Consider the following 21,395-nt stretch of genomic DNA (forward strand, 5'->3'; position numbering starts at 1 on the left):
TCCAGTTTACGGTCACAGGAGGGCATTGCTGATCCCAGCAGCATTATGCACAAGGTAAGTACCAACTCTGGACTGAGTGATTCCTGACTGTTCCTATGCTAAAAGGCTTACAATTTGTGTCATCCCTTCCATAGCAGATCACCATGTTACATCAATATAAACCTGCAATAAAATGTGAATAATGGGACATGAAAGAAAATACGACAGAGACAAAAAAGTTGTTTTTTTTTTTTAACTTTAATAATGCTTTTTATAAGAAAATTGCTTATTTTTCTAACAGTGACAAAATGTGAAATCCTTATCATTCCAATTTGTATAAAAAAAGAAAGCTACAATAAATACAAACCTAAATTTACATTTCCACATGGTTTATTTACCAAGTCATTTTGTGTCTTTGTTTCTTCGTCCACCACTTTATAAGAGGCTATTTACAGGCACAAAACCACCAGCTGACATTTCCATGCATAAAACATTCAGACTTGTATGGACACTTTTATAGTACATGGAAACATTGGGAGAAAGAAAAGTGGAATTTTTATGGATCTCACATGTATTAAATGTATTTTGCTGTTTCAAGAATCCATAGCCCAGAAATATTGTTTTAAGAGCAATTTTTATTGTTAACATCCAAAAACATGCTTTATAATGTATACTTTTTGGTGAAATTAGTATTTTTAGTGGCAAAGAACAATATTAGTTTTTTTTTTCTTTTTCGGCATTGTCTGGTGAAACAGACATGGTCGACTTTTTAAATTAAATATATTTTTGAATTGTCAAAACACTATCTCTAACTAAATAACTATGGTTTATAGCATGCCTTTGCGTGTAAAACGAACCATTTTAAATGTACCTAAAGAGAAATAAGCTAAACTATAAAAACAAGTGAACTTTAAAACAGGAGAAAAATCAAAAACGCAATTTCTTTGGAATGTTTTGAGCAACAACAAAAAATCTGAGGAGGCTGCACTGAGGCGCATTAAGATAACAAAGTCAATAAATCACTGAAATAGCACTAATGGTACCCCTGAAATGTCCCAAGGTGATTGTAATGAAATTCCTTCATCCACTCATGTAAGTTGCCAGCTCAACATACCAACTCACAGCGCCTTCAGAAAACTTTCAGACCTTTCGTTTTTTCACATTTTATGTTGTAGCCTTGTGCTAAAATGTCCTTAATTGCGCTGTACATACCATGTAATTACCTGTATAATTACAGAGTAACTAGGTGTTATTACCTTGTATTTATTGTGTAACACAATGTACAGCTGTGGTTGAGCACTGTAATTGTTATTCCACAATTAATACACATACAAACTTACAGAAATTGTGGAATAACAACTACAACTGTGTACTTAACTATAGCGTTGCAATGTATTACACAGTAAGTACAAAGTAATAACATTTAGTTACTCCGTAATTATACAGGTAACTACATGGTAAGTACAGTGTAATTAGGGACTCCTAATGTCAAGTGATACAAAGAGAGGTTGACATACATGACGATTCCAAAGAAAGGTGTAGGAGGAACGCCGAGAGTCGTCCTCAAACATGGGAACTATTCGCAAAGATATGAATTATGTTCCCTCCACGGGTGAAAGGGTGGTAGTCAAAAATGTTAGAAATTTTTGCAGATTTTACTAAAAATAAAAAAACTGACATATGACATTGTCCTAACTATTCAGACCCTTTTGTATGATGGTTGAAATTTGGCTCAGGTGTATCCCATTCTATTGATTACCGTTGAGATGTTTCTACACCATGTTTGGAGTCCACTTGTGGTCAATTCATTTGATCGCATGTGATTAGGAAGGTCTCAAAGTTGAGTAAAAACCAAGCCATGAGGTCCAAGTTAATTGAATGCGGAGCTTAGAGACAGGATGATTTGTGTTGAGGCACAGATCTGGGGAAGGGTTCAAAAAAATCTGCAGTACTGAAGGTTCCCACAGAGGCCTCCATAATTCATAAATGGAAGAAGAGGTGGCTCCCAAACCAAACTGAGAAATCTTGAGAGAAGTGCTGATAAAAGAGGTGACCCAAACCCCGATGATCATTCTAGTCAAACTCCAGACAACCTGTATTAAGACGGTAGAAAAAAAAAACTTCCAGAAGGACAACCACCACTGCAACACGCTTTGGCCTTTATGGCGGAGTGGCTAGATGAAACATGAAAGCACGCTTGGAGTTTGCAAAAAGGCACCTAATGGACTCTCAGACTATAAGAAACAAGATTCTCTGGTCTGATGAAACCAAGATTGAACTTTACTCTAAGTGTCAAACAGACACCACTTATCACCTGCACAACACTGTTGCAATGGTGAAGCCTGGTGAAGGCAGCATCAGGGAGTAGGGGACTAGTCAGAGTTGAGGTAAAGCTGAAAGAAGCAAAGCATAGAGATATGCTTAATGAAAACCTGCCCCAGACTGCTCATCATTGGGACGATAGGTTCACCTTCCAATAGGACAATGACCCTAAACACACAAGGAAGACAATACAGGAAAGGCTTAGGGTGAACTTTAGGAAAGTCCTTGAGTGGCCCAATCCAATCAAACATCTCTGGAGAGACCTGACGATAGCTGTCCACTGATGATCTCCATCCAACCTGACACAGCTTGCGAGGACCTGCAGATAGAGATTGAGGTTGGGAGCATGTGCTGATAGCGCAATTCCACACCTACCACACACCAAACCACCTGGATTGGGACCCGGGTGCAGCGGGTGACACCTCAGCACCACACTACAACAGTGTGAGGTTTTTACAGTGGCTGGAGTGCCAATCCTGCCAGCAACCCCCAAGTTTTCCATGTAAGTTGGAGGACCTGCTTGTAGGGCTAGATGCAGATTAACACCAGCATGAAGCAATTGCAGGTTAAGGGCCTTGCTCAGAGTCTCTTCTGGCGTTTTCAAGATTCAAACCGGCAACCTTCTGATTACCGGCGCAGATCCTTAGCTTCAGAGCCACCATTCCACCCTGCTAGGATAGACAGGATAAGACAGATAGGAATGGCAGAAAATTCCCAAATCCAGATGTCAGAAGCTTGTCGTATCCTAAGAAGAAGACACAGGACTGGAATCGCTGCCAAAGGGGATTCAACTAATGCTGAGTAAAGGGTCTGAACACTTGTGTCAATGGGATATTTGTTTTTTATTTTATAGAAATTTTATAATAATATGTAAGATCCTGTTTTTGTGTTGTCAACCTGGGGTATTGAGTTTTGTTTGATGAGGGAAAACATGAATTTAAATGATTTTAGCACAAGGCAGCAATATACGGAAATGTGTACAAAGCCAAGGGGTCTGAAAATTTCTGAAGACACTGTAGAAGGGTGAGCCAATTGAGTCATTTTGGGATCTATTTGTTTTTAGTGTCTAAAGCCAAATGGAGAATGTACTGTTATTTCCCATTCTATAATATTAATAGTTTTTATTAAACCCATTTACTCACTTTTACAATGCTAACAATTTCATTTATTTTATCAGGTGTGTCTTTTTTTTCTCCAATAAAATGGATTACATTATATGTATTAGTTAAAAAAAAAAAAAGAGTTAAATATATACCATATTTACTTTTTTCAGTATGCAATTATTAACATACTTTCTTAATAGTATTGGTCAATGTAGTTTCAGAGTGCTGAAAAATATATACAATATATATATATATTTCACTTTGGTCTCCAGTTGTATTCTTATTTGCATCGTATTCTTATCTCCTTTCTTATTTGCGTTTTCTCAACACTAGATACATAATCCCACTGATCAGGGTGAAAGGGAATGCGATCCAAGCTAAAATGAAGGAATAGCCAAAGGTTCCTTGTTCGTTGAAGCCGCTGTGGAATGTGGTGTACTGGTCGGTATAAATGGAGGCTGCAATCATCACACAGAGAGCTTGAAAAAGAAGAAAACAAAAAAGAGAAATTAGTAACTGCAGATAACGCAGGCGGTGGTCTGCTTACAATTACTACTGAGTGAGTTAAAGGTCAGAGCGACCCAATAACAAGACCTGGAAAACTTCTTGACATACGGTGCCAGTGAAAAGTGCTCACCTCCTTGGACGTTTTCACATTTTATTGTTATGCAACTTTGAATCCCAGTGGATTTAATTTTTTTGTTAGGCGGTGAAGTGGTGAGAGGTAGTTAGCCAGTTAGAGACAGGGGATGATTAGGGGATGACTCTTTTTATCCCATTTTCAACACATTCTGTGTATATTTTTAAACAACTGCTATACAAAGCAGCGTGGTGAGTGGGCACCTGCTTTGGTGATTGGCACAACTCAAGCCTGAAGACAACCGGTTTGGTCTTCCTGTGCACAGCTAGTAATTCTCCCTGCTTGAGGCAGCTGTCCACGTGCAGGTGAGGCTCTACACGTGGGGCACCATAAAGCAGATATCTGAAACTCTTATAAACAGTACAGTTAACAGTAACTGTGAACCAAAATAACAAACACAGGAATCTTTATAATTATACATTCAAGGTACAGTGATGAGAGCACCTGGTGTAGGTGATTGCCATATTTCTAGAGGGGTTAGCAGCTAAGAAAAAGACGCTTTCAGCAGTGACAGTGTGGTGAACGGGCACCTGCTTTGGTGATTGGCGCAGGGGTAGCTTAACCGTTTGCTCTGCTTATGCTAAGCTAGTAAGTGCTTTTGCTTAAAGCAGCTGTCCATGTGCAGATAGGACTTCACACATGGGGCACTATAAAGCATCTATATTAAGGCACAATTCCATGATAAGGTTGAATACTTTTTATAGGCAGAGTAAACAGCTTTTAAAAGGTTTTATTTAAAAAAAAACTTATTTTGCAATTTTTTAACCCTTAGATATTAAAATCCTGTGCATACTTTACTGGTGTATAGGTTCTATAAAATTTACATGCCAACATTGCTTAAGGCCCCTCTCAAATGGGTTCCACTGTCATCCAGGGTGCCGAGGTGTAGCTCTTCGTGCTGCTGTCTCAATGCCCCCAGCAACTTGACTTCCAGTTTTGCACCCAGACATTGCCCATTTGGAGCTTGTCTGTTCTCCCATCACCTACTTGGGTTTTTCTAAGGTTCACCTAAAAAAAATTCTGACTCCTATCACCATGGACTGGATTAAATAGATTTGAACATGTTGTGTTAAGTTACAGTATGTTCATTTGGTTCTGCCTAAAACTTGACAAAGTACTTTACTGTTAAAGTGGATAAGTAATTTAATTTATATAGCACCTCCGATACAGGAAAAACCAATAGAGGAAACTCCCAAAGTGCTATCCATGAACGTTTAGTAATTTGCATGCCATCACATTGAGTGGCTTGGCAGATCCAGGCAAGTGACTGAAACCTTCAGCCTTGTGGCACCAAGCGACAATTCATAGCTAACTGATCCACCCAGTCGTACCCCTTATATGGCTTCAAATGAGTAGTTCAGCAGCTTCACAGTGTGCTTCACCCACACTGGTTCTCAGAAAAAGTTAGGCTAGAAATTCCCAAAGCATTGCTCACACTGCTCCAAGATCCCTTTAGGCACAGCCATCAATTATAAATGAACTCAAAAACCTATCATGACAGACGTTTGAGCAGCCAGGCGGCTCATGCACTCATTAGGGATGATATCTGCAGACATTAAATGCATGGGCTGATCGTGCCACTTGTTTAGTCCACTGCTGCCTCCTATTTCGCAGATGGCAGGGCACTTGAAGGTGACACTGGTAACAGCTGTAAGCGCCTAGGGGTAGTGAGTGCCTCAGGACCACCTTCTTGAGTCACACCTGCCAAGTTGCCGAATGCTGCTGCAAAATCTGTTGTACAAATGCTGTTTCACTAGGCATCAAGAATCTGTCTGCAAAAGACTTTTTCTTTTTTATTTTCTTCCTAATGTGACCATTTGGAAAAGCCAAGAAAAATAAATGTACTCAGTATCATGCTCATTTTTTGCAGGGACTGGGAGCAAAGGTATAGTTTTGCCCACACGTCTCCATCCCTCTTCTGTCAGGCATAATAAAATAAAGACATATATTGAGACTTGTTCATCATAATTTTTAAAGAGAGAAGAATACAAATCATAAGAATATTACCTGTTCTTACAAAGCCATGAAAGGCTCCATTACTAGACTAGAAAAACAATCTAAACAAACAGGCCTAATGGATTAACCTACAAGGGTTTGCTTCGCTCATTGGTCCCAATGTAGAAAGATGCGAGTGCCTAACTAAATAACTACCTCCCAAAGAGGTAACAACTCGTCCCAGTGGGGGAAAAAAGGGAAAGCACAAAAAAGAAGACAAAAGACCAAATAGACAAGCACACACAAAGGAGTATCAATGGATACTGAAGAAAAGAATAACATGCAAAACTCAGCAGGTCAGTGCTTCAGAAATGTAGACAACAAAATGTTCAAGGGTAGACTCTGGTGATTAGATAGATAGATAGATAGATAGATAGATAGATAGATAGATAGATAGATAGATAGATAGATAGATAGATAGATAGATAGATAGATAGATAGATAGATAGATAGATAGATAGATAGATACTTTATTAATCCCCAAGGGGAAATTCACATACTCCAGCAGCAGCATACTGATAGAAACAATATTAATTAAAGAGTGATAAAAAAAACACAGTGCAAGTTAAAAAATGCAAGGTGGAGAGTGCAAGGCAGGTATAACAGTCAATACCATTGTATAATATTAACGTTTACCCCCCGTGGAATTGAAGAGTCGCATGGTGTGGGGGAGGATCGATCTCCTCAGTCTGTCAGTGGAGCAGGACAGTGACAGCAGTCTGTCGCTGAAGCTGCTCTTCTGTCTGGAGATGACACTGTTTAGTGGATGCAGTGGATTCTCCATTATTGACAGGAGCCTGCTCAGCGCCCGTCGCTCTGCCACTGATGTCAAACTATCCAGCTAAAATAGAGCCTGCCTTCCTCACCAGTTTGTCCAGGTGTGAAGCATCCCTCTTCTTTCACCTTATGAGAAGTATTTAGGAGTCATAGTGGACTCTAAGCTATTGACTTCCCGACAGTGTTCAGAAGCCATTAAGAAGGCTAACAGAATGTCAGGTTATATAGCACGGTGTGTGGAGTTCAAATCACAGGAGGTTCTGCTCAAGATTTATAATGCACTGGTGAGGCCTCATCTTGAGTACTGTGTGCAGTTTTGATCTCCAGGCTACAAAAAGGGCACAGCAGCGCTAGAAAAGGTCCAGAGAAGAGCGACGATGCTGATTCCAGGGCTACAGGGGTTGAATTATGAGGAAACATTAAAAGAGCTGAGCCTTTACAGTTTAAGCAAAAGAAGAAAAGAGGTGACATGATTGAAGTGTTTAAAATTATGAAGGGAATTAGTACAGTGGATCGGGACTGTTATTTTAAAATGAGTTCATCAAGAACACAGTGTGAAGGATGGCTGGCGGTTCAGTCCTTCCGGGACATCCTAGAACGGAAAGAAGGGAGTAGAGGCAGCCTTTTCAGGACACTGCCTTCCCCGGGATGCTAGGTGGCAGCTCCCCTGGACAGCAACGGTCTCCCCGGATTCCCTCAGGGCATCTTGGGACATGGAGTCCGTTTCCTCAGCCTTGTTGGGTGCCATGGGTGCCGCCAGGGGTAGCTCACAAAGAACTTGGGGACTTCTACTCTTACTACAACCCAGAAGTACTTTGGAGTCACGAGGACGGAAGCCCGTAGTACTTCCGGGTTACTTGAGGACTGAGGATGTGGCATTTGACCCGGAAAAAGAGAAGGAACACTTCCGGGTCATGGACTATTTAAAGGACCGGTGAAGACCCAGCAGGAGAGCTGGAGTTGGGAGGTAGAGTGACGGAGCTATTGGGAGTGGAGGATTATTGTGATTATTGTAATATTATTGGAGAATTGTGGCGATTGTGGTGCTTTGTGCACTGTATTAGAAGAAAAATATTAACATTCTGTTTCCTCCCACAGTCCAAAGACATGCATGTTAGGTGGATTGGCGATTCTAAATTGGCCCTAGTGTGTGCTTGGTGTGTGGATGTGTTTGTGTGTGTCCTGTGGTGGGTTGGCACCCTGCCCAGGATTGGTTCCTGCCTTGTGCCCAGTGTTGGCTGGGATTGGCTCCAGCAGACCCCCGTGATCCTGTGTTCGGATTCAGCGGGTTGGAAAATGGATGGATGGATGGATGGATATTAACATTCTTCTTGGTGCTTTACAAGTGTGTCCTGGACGTCTGTCTGGTGGGTTTCAAGGGGCAACAGCGCCCATATCGTCCACAACTGGGACACAGTTGGAAACTTGTTAAGGGTAAATGTCTCATAAACTTTAGGAAGTTTTTCTTTACACAAAGAACGATAGACACTTGGAATAAGAGACCAAGTAGTGTGGTAGACAGTAAGACTTTAGGGACTTTCAAAACTCGACTTGATGTTTTTTTGGAAGAAATATGTGGATAGGACTGGCGAGCTTTGTTGGGCTGAATGGCCTGTTCTCGTCTAGAGTGTTCTAATGTTCTTTTATATTACCCAACTCATTTTTATAAGGAAGAGTTATCAAATGCCAGCTTACATACACCAGACAAAGCTACATTTGCATGTGTTATAATTAGAGGCAATAGAAAAAGAGAAAAAAGGCCATGGAAATGTTTAAAAAATCTCTTACCTGATAATTACAAAATTTAATGAATTAAGAAAATAGGCAAAAGGGTAGCTGTAAAAAAATCTGCAAGTTAAATAAGAGAAGAGGCTGTTCAAAGATAAAGGTGACAAAACTGCAATTTAAATGTAAACACAGAATCAGTTTCTTTTAGCCATCATAACATGTTTGGCTCAAATTCAACCCTTTTTTTTGTCTTTGAAAATTAGTAAAAAGCACCCTACATTTGACCTGTGCAAAATAAAACTTTGTGACATTTGGCACATTTCCCCAAATTAATAAAAAGTAAAAAAAAAGCTGTACAGCTTTTTACCTTGCCATGCTTTTGGGTCAGTTTTGACCCACCTTTGATTTTAATGGTGTCATGATTTGGTATGATTTAGGTTCCACGAATGCTGGCAGTGTTTATTTCTGTTGTTAGGTCTGCTTACAGTGTTGCTATGGGCGTGGCCACTGAGGTCAGGACCAATGTGTAATTGATGCGCCAGGTTAAAAGGACGGCTATGAGTGCAAATCCTTAACCGATCCGTGGATACCAAATCTCTGAAATATTCAAAGTTTGTCATTATGCTCTTTTTACGTGTAAACGTTTGGTTTTGATCCTCTTGTTCTCTCAGTTTTTGCTCACAAAGTTTATCTGCTAGTGTTTCGATAGAACAAAAGTGTTTTCTGCTTATTTAAGGTAGTTTGTTTGTTCACCACTCATAAAACATCTTAAACATCATACTTTCATCTCAGAAATTTGCAGGCTTTAAGTAAAGTACCTTAACTTTACAAAAAGCAAAACAGTTTCTAAACGTCACATTTTTGTACAACTGCTACATATTTTGAACACTGGCCTGTCCTTCGAGTCAATTTTGACCCACCATAACAAGGGACGGGGGAACCAGAATTGTTAAATTGTTAATTGTTATTATAAAACATTCAGCAGTTCTCTTTTAGCCCCCTTCAAAATACTCTCCTTGAGATGCAATACACTTTTCCTGGTGCTTCTCCTATTCCTGGAAACATTCCTGTACTCACCGTTTGTTACCGTGCCTACAAACCCCTGCTTTTTCCTGGGTTTTTTCCATGTTAGAAAATCTTCTTCTCTTTAATCCATCCATCCATCCTCTTCCGCTTATCCGAGGTCGGGTCACGGGGACAGCAGCTTGAGCAGAGATACCCAGACTTCCCTCTCCCCGTCCACTTCTTCTAGCTCTTCCGGGGGAATCCCAAGGCGTTCCCAGGCCAGCTGGGAGACATAGTCCCTCCAGCGTGTCCTGGGTCTTCCCCGGGGCCTCCTCCCGGTTGGACGTGCCCAGAACACCTCACCAGGGAGGCGTCCAGGAGGCATCCTGATCAGATGCCCGAGCCACCTCATCTGACTCCTCTCAATGCGGAGGAGCAGCAGCTCTACTCTGAGCCCCTCCCGGATGACTGAGCTTCCCACCCTATCTTTAGGGTCTTTAACGTCTTCTCTTTAATGTCAACTTTAATTTCAAGAGCAGAAAAGAGGCCACAGGGAGCAAGATCTGGTAAATACGGCAGGTGCAAAGCAACAAACACAGTTGTTTTCTGTCAAAAACATTTTATAAACGTAGTGAGTTCACGTGAGTTATTGTGGTGCAAAATATAGTTTTGCACGCACCACTTCTTCATATATTTATTTCCTGATGCTTTCCCATTGATGCTTCAGCAGTTCAAAGTAATGTCTTTTATTAACAGCCTGTTCATTCGGTAGAAAATCTTTATGAAAAATTTCAGTAACATGAAAAGAACACGATCATCATTGTCTCTTGAAAATCTGCCATGGTCTGCGGTGGGTTGGCGCCATGCCCGGGGTTTGTTTGATGCCATGCGCCCTGTGTTGGCTGGGATTGGCTCCAGCAGACCCCCGTGACCCTGTAGTTAGGATATAGCGGGTTGGAAAATGGATGAATGGATGAAATCTGCCAAGGTGGCTTGGAGAAAAAATATCACTGAAGTCACATGTACAATGGCGGAAATGCACATTCAATCAACTCAGTTCAATGCCTCTCGGCGGACTGATTAACCAGTCTGTAGGTATATGATATGATACTTAGCAACATATTAAAGAACTAAACCCTACTACTATGCTATTGAACAAATCCAGAAATGTTTGGGTCTCCCTTGTATACTTTAGTGGATTTTTTATTTTCATTTGTCTGTTCACAACCCATATAGACATCCTAAATGTCATCTGTTCGAAAACTTAGGATCATTGGTAATACAGGTTAAGATGATCAGTCAATAAAAACAGGTTTGTGATGAAAAACATAATGTCCAGTGCTCCTAAAAGGGGGTGACAGAATCGGGTCAAAAAGTACCCAGAAGGCACTGCATTGAGTCAGAATTTATTGTGGATTAAGGAGGGGAATAATAATGAGTCCAAAAAAAATTTGGAGTTAAACTTGTAATTAAAACCCTAGAAGTAACAACCTGTATAACAGCACAAATGCTTCCAAAGTACACAAAATTCAAATATCCAATATCTGAAAATGAATTGTTTTAGCAGAAAAGGAACAAGTTTCAGACCTGAATAATAAGAATTAATTATACCAGGAAATGACTATCTTAAAAAATCTGCCATATGCTGTAGAGTTAATGGTGCCACTATTTAAGGACAAAGTCCTTTTGAAGAGCAGCACACTGTGACATCCCTTCTTACACCTGGTAATGCTCTGGGGCAATGAGCTTCAAGAACGCTTTGTTAAAGAAGAGTGACTTACACGACAAGAGCTGAATAATGGCGCTGAACACAAATCGTTCACCTTGCTTCAATCGGAAAAGGTGAAGAATGAAGACAAAGAAAGCAACACAGCAAAGGATGGTGGCGAGGATCATCGTTGCTTGGATTGCTTCAATATAACCTGTAAAATGAAGTATAAAAATCCACTTGAGACACGGTCCAGATAATGCATTTCCCAGATAAATACCTTGCCTTTTTTCCACCAATTTCATTATGGCAGTCACCATTAGCTGATCACTAGCACAGTGTATGTCACATCCCTAGTCAATCATGTGATCCTATCTGCCTGTTTCTTTGTCCGCTGGTGTCAATATTGACATCCTTCTTCTTCTCCCTTCATCCTACAAATTAAAGAATATGCAGACTGGACTTCACAAAAAGTATGGTGCTGTAGTATCACAAATCTAACCTGGGTTCAGTTACTGCCCTTGTTACTGGCTGAAATGATGGAAAATTACGTAGTTTCCCTGGGTCCAGACTCCTCATGTTGCCATGTACTGTTCTATACCTGGAGAAGCTGGTTATAAAAATAGCCCCTTGAGCAACTAAAGAATCACTTTGATAATATCTACTGGCTGCTAAAGCCCATCAGCCCTGATGCATGGCCACCGGTGAGCCTTGAAAGTGGACGCTAGCTTTGAGGTGGCTCACTAAGCTGGGGAAAAGTGTGGCATCTGGCTTACCTCTGACTCTGGGTGAGCAGACTGAGGTAGAACAAGTTGGGGTGTATCAGTGGACAAAGCAGCGAAAAATTGGTGTTGATGCTGAAAACCTGAGCGGTGTGACGGAAGTGACAGCTGAAGAAGCCAACTTTAACTTTTAGGACCCCATCCCACCACTGTGGTGTAAAGTGACTAACTCCATTCCACCATCTCACACACTCCTGGGTCGTTATAATATTTATATTGTGGAAGATCAGCTCCGACACAGACAGGCACATTGACACACAAGTCCCAAGCACACACGCTTTATTTGCTTTTCTTTCCTTTACACAGCACCAAATCCCTACAAATATTACTCAGTCCCGTCTTTTCTCTTCTTTCTCTTTCTTACTTCTATGTTTCTTCTGCCACCTTAACTCCTCCACAGAAGCCCTGTCCTCCACCTCCCATCTCCGGCTCCCTTAATGGAGTGAGGCGGCCCCTTTTATACTGCACCCGGAAGTGCTCCACGTACACTTTCATTAGCTTTTTGCAGCACTCTCGGGTGTGGCGGAAGTGCTGCTTGGGCTCCCGTAAGTACTCCAGGTGACCTCAAGCAGAAGTGCTACCGTCCAGGGCTCTGCAATTATCCAGGTGCCCCCTGGCAGTGGCCACGGGCTCCAGCAGAGTTGAGGTTCCAAGCTCCAATCCCGTGGCCCCGATGCAAACCAGGGGGGCTGCCCTCTCGTGTTCCAGGGGATGTATTGTCTCTCTCCCGGTCCTTCCATCTTCAAGGTGTCCACCACTATATATGTAGTGACCCAGAGATGTAATGTTAATGCTACGGCATACAAAGATATTTTAAACAATTGTGCACTTCCAACTTGGTGGAAACACTCTGGGGAAGGCCATTTTCTGTTCCAGCACAGCTGTGCCCCCATGTACAAAGCCAGGTCCAAAAAGACATGGGGAACATCAAGTAGTGTGCACAGAGCCCTGACCTCAGTCCTACTGACCACCTTCAGGATGAATTTGAACGCTGATGGCTAACCACGTCTTCTCATCCACCATGTGTCCTCACTAATGCTCTTTTTTCTGGATGGGCACAAATTCCCACAGACACATTCTAAAATCTGATAGGCTGCCTTCCCGTTAAAGAGGCGCCAGCTCCTTATACATGCCTATGGTTTTGAAATGGAGTGTTCAACAAGCTCATGTAGGTGTGATGGTCAGGCCATACCGTGTACATCCATTTATCTATTTTTCTAAACTCAGTACGATCAACATCATAAGAAATTAAATAAAATAAATGATATTTGTTATGGATAATGATGTGCTTTTCACTGCTCACACACAGCTCTAGGGACCGGAGTTCAACTTCATGTCTGCTCACTGTCCTTATACACAGATAATAATAATAATAATTTATTTATATAGTGGGGCAGCACGGTGGCACAGTGGGTAGCGCTGCTGCCTTGCAGTAAGGAGACCTTTATTCACTTCCTGGGTCCTCCTTGCATGGAGTTTGCATGTTTGACCCGTGTCTGCGTGGGTTTCTTCCCACAGTCCAAAGACATGCAGGTTAGGTGCATTGGCTATCCTAAATTGTCCCTAGTGTGTGTGTGTGTGTGTGTGTCCTGCGGTGGGCTGGCACCCTGCCTGGGGTTTGTTCCTGCCTTGCGCCCTGTGTTGGCTGGGATTGGCTCCAGCAGACCCCCATGACCCTGTGTTAGGATATAGCGGGTTGGAGAATGACTGACTGTAATATTTACTGTATATATTATAGTCATTCCGTTGGATAAAAGCACTTCAAAGAAAATTTAGAAAGAACAACAAGATGTATAAAATACTGAATACAAATGATACCTGCATAAATACTAAATATAGATTAGTACAGGATATACAAAACATTGAAATATAATAAGCCCTGTGGAATATGGCCGGCCGTTCATCCCGGCCAATACCCCCAAGCCACCAGGTGGAGCCCTGCCTGCAACATAGTGGTGCCCCGAGTTCCAGCAGGGCATCATGGACAGTGGAGTTTTTCATCACAGCCCTGCTGGATACCATGGGAACCTCCAGGGGATGCTGCAGGAAGGCCCAGAGACTTTTGTTTCACCTATAACCCGGAAGTGCGTCTTAGTCACGGCGACAGAGCGAATAACACACTTCCGGGTTGAAGAAAAGGAGCTTTTATCTGACCCGGAAGTGTTCACAGTCACATGGACAGAGAGAGAGAAACGCTTCCGGGTCACAGACTATATAAAGGACTGTGAGAGACCAGAGCGTTGAGCTGAGTTGGGAGGCAGGGTGGCTAAGCGTCTGGGAGTGGAGGATTGAGTATTGTTTATTATAGTGATTATTGATTTATTGAGTATTGTGGAGAGGAGGGTGCTTTGTGCACTTATTTATAATAATAAATATTATTATTGGACTTTTATCTGGTGTCTGACATCTGGTCTGAGGGTTCAGGGGGTCGACAGAGCCTCTATCTGTCACAGACCATAAACCAGAATAAAAATACAAAAATGTGAATACTACAAGAAAACCCTGAACAAATATTAGATAATATGTTTATTCATTCCTTCTCCATTACTCACTTAATGTTATTAGGTTTACAAAGGATAAAATAAAATAAGTTAATTATGGGTGGCACAGAGATTGTTACTGCCTTCTCAAAGCTCTAAGGACCTGAGTTCAATTGCCAGCCTCGACAGAATATCTGTCAAGGAATAATTTATTGAATGGTTTATTTTCTTAAACACCCTCTAATCTCATCAAGTTCACAGAGATTAAAATAAAATAAAATAAAGTGATTTTAATATAAGAGAGAGAGTGTTCATCAGTACTTTCTCATGGCCATGGGGATTGTGGGCTCAATTGCTAGCCTAGTCCTTCCTGTGCAGACAGATAATTTATTCATTCTTTCATTTTCCTAAAGTCACATAATCTCATCAGATTCACAAGTGCACTTTATTTCATATCTGCCACTGTAACTATCACTGATGTCCAATTGCTCCGGGGATCTGGGTTCAATTCCCAGGCTGTCTGTATAGACAACTAATGTATTAATTCATTAATTTCCCTAAACTCACTTAATCTAATCAACTTCACAGAAAATGAAATAAAACACACTATTTATTATGCATAGTGCAGTGCTTATAAATGCTCACTGATGGCTCTAGGGTTCAATATCCAGCCCACTTGCTGTCTGTACAGACAGACACCATTCCAGTGGTGAAGCACAGTCACACTGTGGGATTGTTTTTCAGTGGCAGGGACTGGGAGACTGCATTGGATTGTGGGAAAGCCGAATGAAGCAAAGCACAGAGATATCCTTAATGAGAGCCTATCCCAGAGTGCTCATGATCTCAGACTGGGCTGAAGGGTCACCTTCCAACAGGACAATGACCCTAAAGACTAAGTAAAGACAGTACAGGAGTGGCTTAAGGAATGTCCTTGACTGGTCCAGCCAGAGATCAAACTTGAACCCACTCTGGACAGACCTGAAAACAGCTGTCCACTGATGGTCTCCATCTAACCTGACAGAACTTGAGAGGATCTGCAGAGAAGGATAGCAAAAAATCTCCAAATGCAGGTGTGTGAAGCTTGTCATCTCAAACCCAAGAAGACTTCAGGCTAGAATCGCTGCCAAAGGGGCTTCAGCTACGTACTGAGTAAAGAGTGTGAGTACTTGTGTCAATGGGATATTTCAGGTTTTTATTTTTAATAAATTCTCTAAAAACAAAATTAAAACCCTGTTTTTCACTTTGTATTGCTGGAGTGTTGAGTATTGCTTGAAAAATGAATTAATATCATTTCAGTACAAGGCTGCAAAATACCAAAATGTGTAAAAAGTGAAGGGTCTGAAGGCACAATAAACTCCAGCACTCCTCTATCCTGAAGTGAATTTAAATGCTCTTTAAACTGATAGATGGCTGATATCTTTCCAAAGCAAGGGATCTGACATCATAAAAAAGAAATGAAAATTCACTTTTGAAACAATTATTTTTGTCTTTGTCTAGGACTCTAAACTGTAATTATTGCATACAATACCTGCATATCCATAGCCTGTTTTGCTCTAATAATGGCAGCCAATGAAAGCCAGTCTTTAACAGAATATCATTTCCTATTAGATTGTCAGTTAAAGTTCTTAATAAACACAAATAAAACAAGCCTGATACTGTTAAGTGAAGAATTTGGACACAATGACCGAATCACAAAGGTCTGAGAAGCTGTCCTCTGTTCTCCAGGGTGCTGCCATGTACTTTAATTGAAATTTTATGTACCATTATCTCAAAGTGACCAACAAAACTAATAAACAATTTTGCAGTTCAAAAGTAACGACAGAAAAAAGTCAATATTACACAATATGCAAATAAAATGGACTCTCACAGTTCATCCTAGACAGAAAGTAATAATTCATATTGTTAAAACAAAGATTTACAGCCTACTTACCCCCATATGAGTCTCTGTATGAAATACAATAATTTGTGCTATTACAAAATTGCCAGATATCAGTGTAGACATCTCCAGTTACCCACCAGGCCTGCAGGAAGAAAGTAACAGATGAACATTAGCTGGGTTTCCACATGATCAGTCCAAGACTCTGCTATATGGACCCGTCTGTCAATCTTAATTTGGTACAGTGCCGCTCACTACAAAACAGAATTTTATAAAACCAATACAATAAGCTTTCCGACAGCTGAAAAGAGGGTGGCACAGCGGCTGGTCCTGCTGCCTCAGACCTCCAACCTGACGTCTACACGTTCTCCCTGTGGAGTGGTGGTTTCTTTATAGGTACTCTGGGACTGCAACATCTTAAAGATTTGTGGGTTTAGTTAATCTGTGCTTTACTGGGACGAAAGGGTCACCTTCCAACAGCACAATGTCCCTAAGCACAAAGCAATGACAACGCAGGGGGGGGGGGCTTACTGTAGGGACAACTCTATGAATGTCTTTGAGCTTTCCAGCCAGATCTCTGCATGTTCTCCTTGTGGGGAGCTGGTTTCTCTGTAGGCATTCTGGCCCTCCTACTTCTTAAAGACGTTCCACATGTACACGTATGTGCTTTGTGACGGGCTGTCATCCTTTCTAGGATTCTTGCACCTGAATGAATAACATAGGATTACAAGATGAACGGTAAAGAGAGATGAAGGAAAAAATTAAAAAGTTTATAGATTATAGGACAGCACATGTTAAGTGTGAAAGACTGGTGATGGCTTAAGAGCTAAGGTGCTGGACCATAAAACACTAGGTTGTTGGCTTCACGTCGCATGTCCAGCTGATTGAGCAAATCAACTCCTAGCAAAATATAATATTGTGACACTGTAAGAGTGATTATCAATATGATATAACAGGTATATAATAATATTAATAATAATAATAATAATAATTTTTTACATTTATATAGTGCTTTTCTCACAATGTAAATGTTAATGAAATATCATGGGACCTGTTGCCAGATGGGATAGTGTGCCAGGTTTAATGGGTGCAGTGAGATGAGCAATGGAAATGAAACTAAATTTCAAACAAATACCTACCTCCAAAATAAGGACCTACAGGACAGTAGAGGAATAAGCTGGAGTTGGACAGAATACGATAGTGTATGTGTATCTATTCTCAAGGCACATCCAGTTTAGGGGCAGAAGGAGTGGAGCTTTTCTTGGCAGCCCTGGCTACAAGGCAGGAAAAACCCTTGACACTGCATTGATATTATATTTTATTATATTATTATATTATATCTCTTATATATATTTCTCTTCTGGTTCATCCTGCTTCCACTTCAAAATCGGTCCCGCCCACTCTCAGCCGACACGGCATTTCTCGATTCCTATTCGTCCTCTTCCATGTCATACACTATACTGGCCTGCTGAGTGTAATACATCCAACAAGTACTCGAGGTGCTGCCACAACGGTAAAGTAGCTTTACCACCTCTGTAGGAGCCACCTGTGTCTTTACAACAGCTTCTTACACAGCAAACATTACAAAATAAAGCAAACTCTGCATGCAGCGAAAATGTACTTCTCCAGCTAGATTCCATGCTCAGAACCATCAACCGCTTCGCTAAATCATACAAACACATGCATGAAATCGCTCAGTCCAATCCAACAGTATCTGTACGAATGGTTTTCAAGGAAAACCCTGGGCAGGATTTACGACGATACAGTGCCCCAACATTGCAGCAATTTTCGTTGGAGAAGATGGCGAAATGCCTGCCAAAAGGGACATTTGCATCTATCCCATACGCAACTCCTGTAAACAGATTTCCACGCTCAATATGAATTACGATCCTATGGTTTACCCACTTTTATTCCCTTACGGAGACATTGGCTGGCACAAAGATTTACAACATGTTCCCGATAAAAGAACTGCCAAGCGAATAAGGCTTACTCAATACCAATTTTACATGTACAGATTAGCAATGAGGACTACATTTAGTATTTTGCACTCCAGCGGCAAACTATTCCAACAGTACGTCCTACATGCACACTGCGTCTTTCAACAAGTATTTATTTCTACCTGATTTCTGAATTCCTTTCTCACTGTTTTCCGTTCCTATTCTTACACCGCCGTTTGCTACGGCGGGCGTCGGCTAGTTATATTATATTATATTATATTATCTGTGTAAGCCCATGCTGTAAATAGCCAAGGCTCCTAGAAACTATTGAAATCATCAGAAATTGAAATGCAGAGTCGGCAGTTTCGTTTTGCCGATGTCCTCGCCCCCCTTGTCTATCAGCGGCTAAACAAGTTTGTCTTTCATCGGCAGTTTTACTTTGGTGACGGAGTCACTTTCTTTCAGCTTCATGCTGTAGTCACATACTTCTTTCTTCTGTTTAACTTGGGGCAGCCTTGCCGGCTCTTTGAGCTTCATGCTGTGGTCTCGCACTTCTGGGCCGTAAAGACAGACACACACACTTCCATGTGTAGATGTTTATTATATTATATAATATTAGTAGTTGAGACACTCACCAGGAAAAAAGGTTTGAGACGATTTGATAGTATAATATAATATAATATAATATAATATAATATAATATAATATAATATAATCATAGACAGAAAGAATGCTAAAAATGTATTATTACTTGGACAAAAATGTACTTAAGCAAAAGTAAAAGTATTTGTGATGAAAACTAATAAAAAAAAGTAAAAAAAGTTAAAGTACAATTTCGTTACTTTAGGAAAAAAATTTAACTACGTTAGTAAATATCCTCAGATAATCATGATGCGTTTTGGTAAGAATCAGAATATACATAGCAATGCAATAAATTTTACCTATCAAAATCCAGCATACGCCAACTTAAGAAGGACATGTACACAATAATTAAACTGTACAACCCCCCCCCCCTTGATCATACTGACTTAGTCACCTCCACCCACCCAAACCCCCCAACCCCCACTGAATGTGTTGCTATATATTGCCTTTGATTCTTGTAAGTCTAAGCATTATCCTCTGATGAAGACCCCTGATAGGGGTTGAAAGCTCAGGAATAAAACTATTTTATGATACGTGATTCGTTTTTTCTCCCTTCGTGGATCTCCAACTGCAAATATATATATATATATATATATATATATATATACTGTATATATATATGTTATATATGTATGTGTATATATATATATATATATATATATATATATATTATACACTGTATATATTATATATGTATATGCCATATATACACACATAAACAAAGTAAGAAAGAGGAGCAGTGTACTGCACTGTATATGGAAAGTAAATTTTAAAAGAAAGTTTGCACATGACTATTAAATAAAGAAGCATTTGTAAGAAAAGCCTTGTTGATTTCATATTGTAATTCTTATTGTACACTTCCATCAAAACGTGCCGTGTCTCAGCTCCACCGCCATTTTGGAGTCGGACTATAGACGACTAGCAACTGAAGAACACGTCGTTGCATTCATCGCATGTTTTTTTGTTTATTCAATCACATGGGCATTACCTTCAGGTGCCCCAAACTTTTAGAATCATTTGGTCAGTTTGGAGCCACCAGTAAACCCAGCTTGCACACCTTGAGTTTGTGGGAAGAAAAACCAAGAGAAGGCACAAACACCACTCAGACATTGAATGTGTTATGGGATTTGAAGCCAGGATGTTGGCTCAGCACCAACCACTGTACCAGTGTCCTTCCAAATAATAAGGTAAGATAGATAGATAGATAGATAGATAGATAGATAGATAGATAGATAGATAGATAGATAGATAGATAGATAGATAGATAGATAGATAGATAGATAGATAGATAGATAGATAGATAGATAGATAGATAGATAGATAGATAGATAGATAGATAGATAGATAGATAGATAGATACTTTATTAATCCCAAGAGGAAATTCACATTCTCCAGCAGCAGCATACTGATACAAAAAAAAAAACAGTATTAAATTAAAGATTGATAATAATGCAGGTAAAAACAGACAACAACTTTTTATAATGTTAACGTTTGCGTTTTATAATGTTGAAGAGTCACATAGTTTGGGGGAGGAACGATCTTAAGCAGAATAGCAGATAGGTGGCATGGTAGTGCTTTTTTCTTTTTGATATACTACATTAATTCTCGAGGGGAAATTGTGTTTTCACCTAACTTTTGGGGGTCAGAGCACAGGGTCAGCCATTGTACTGCACCCCTGGTGCAATATTCCAATTAAGGGCCTTGCTCAAGGGACCAAGGGAGTAGGTTCCCTTCTGGGAGTATTTCCGCTGCCTCCCCAATAAAAAATACCTGGATTCACGGATTCAGTTCCCAGCCTGTGTGGAGACTGCAAATTCACTTACTGTACTCTGTTTCTGCAAGTTGTCTCTTCTTGTCCTTCACTTTCCCCCAAAGTGGCTATGTGTTAAATTAGTTTACAATTTTTAATAAGAGGGTGAGAGTACCCTTATAGTTTAGAGTTGCTAGGATAGAATCCGGCATCCCTAAACAACGGAATGGAATAAGCCAGTTTATGAAAATGGAAACTTGTATTAGCTAAGCCCCAGTAACTCTTAAGATTTCCTTAATGGATTTTTTTATACCTTATCATTGTATAACACACCATATTTTAAAACTGAGGTAGATAAAAAAACAGTTCTTGCCTGTCATATTCTGTGTTAGCTGAAATATCAGGTACCTGTACATTTAATGCCATTTTTTAAGTCTAAGCAACTAATTTCCATTTTCATTTTGTATTTAATAGCGGATTCTAGCTGTGAGGCAAGTGTTAGCCAGTAGGTGGCAGTATTTAGACGACTGCGTATAGCACAAAAGCTTAATGCTGCTTCACTGTTATCAGCCATTACTGCTCAGGATTGGTAACAGTGAGTGCATTTGCAGTTCAGCTGTACACATTATACCACCTTAAAAGACCCCATGTAATCTACGACTGCCTTCTTT

The 21,395-nt window shown here is 40.4% G+C and overlaps 1 protein-coding gene across 1 annotated transcript in view; it reads right to left on the reverse strand.

Moving 5' to 3' along the window:
* Nucleotides 1–218: 218 nt before the first annotated feature.
* emp2 (epithelial membrane protein 2) overlaps nucleotides 219–21,395 on the reverse strand; it is an 83,446-nt gene continuing 62,269 nt past the window's right edge. The window contains exons 3-5 of the mRNA XM_028814385.2: nucleotides 16,450–16,540; nucleotides 11,331–11,471; nucleotides 219–3,883 (exon numbers count right to left, since the gene is read on the reverse strand). Of these exons, the coding sequence (XP_028670218.1) occupies nucleotides 3,714–3,883; nucleotides 11,331–11,471; nucleotides 16,450–16,540 (402 nt within the window). The 3' untranslated portion in view covers nucleotides 219–3,713. The remainder of the gene's footprint in view (nucleotides 3,884–11,330; nucleotides 11,472–16,449; nucleotides 16,541–21,395) is intronic.

This window comes from Erpetoichthys calabaricus, chromosome 11, assembly GCF_900747795.2.
Source record: "Erpetoichthys calabaricus chromosome 11, fErpCal1.3, whole genome shotgun sequence".
NCBI classification, from domain to species: Eukaryota; Metazoa; Chordata; class Cladistia; order Polypteriformes; family Polypteridae; genus Erpetoichthys; species Erpetoichthys calabaricus.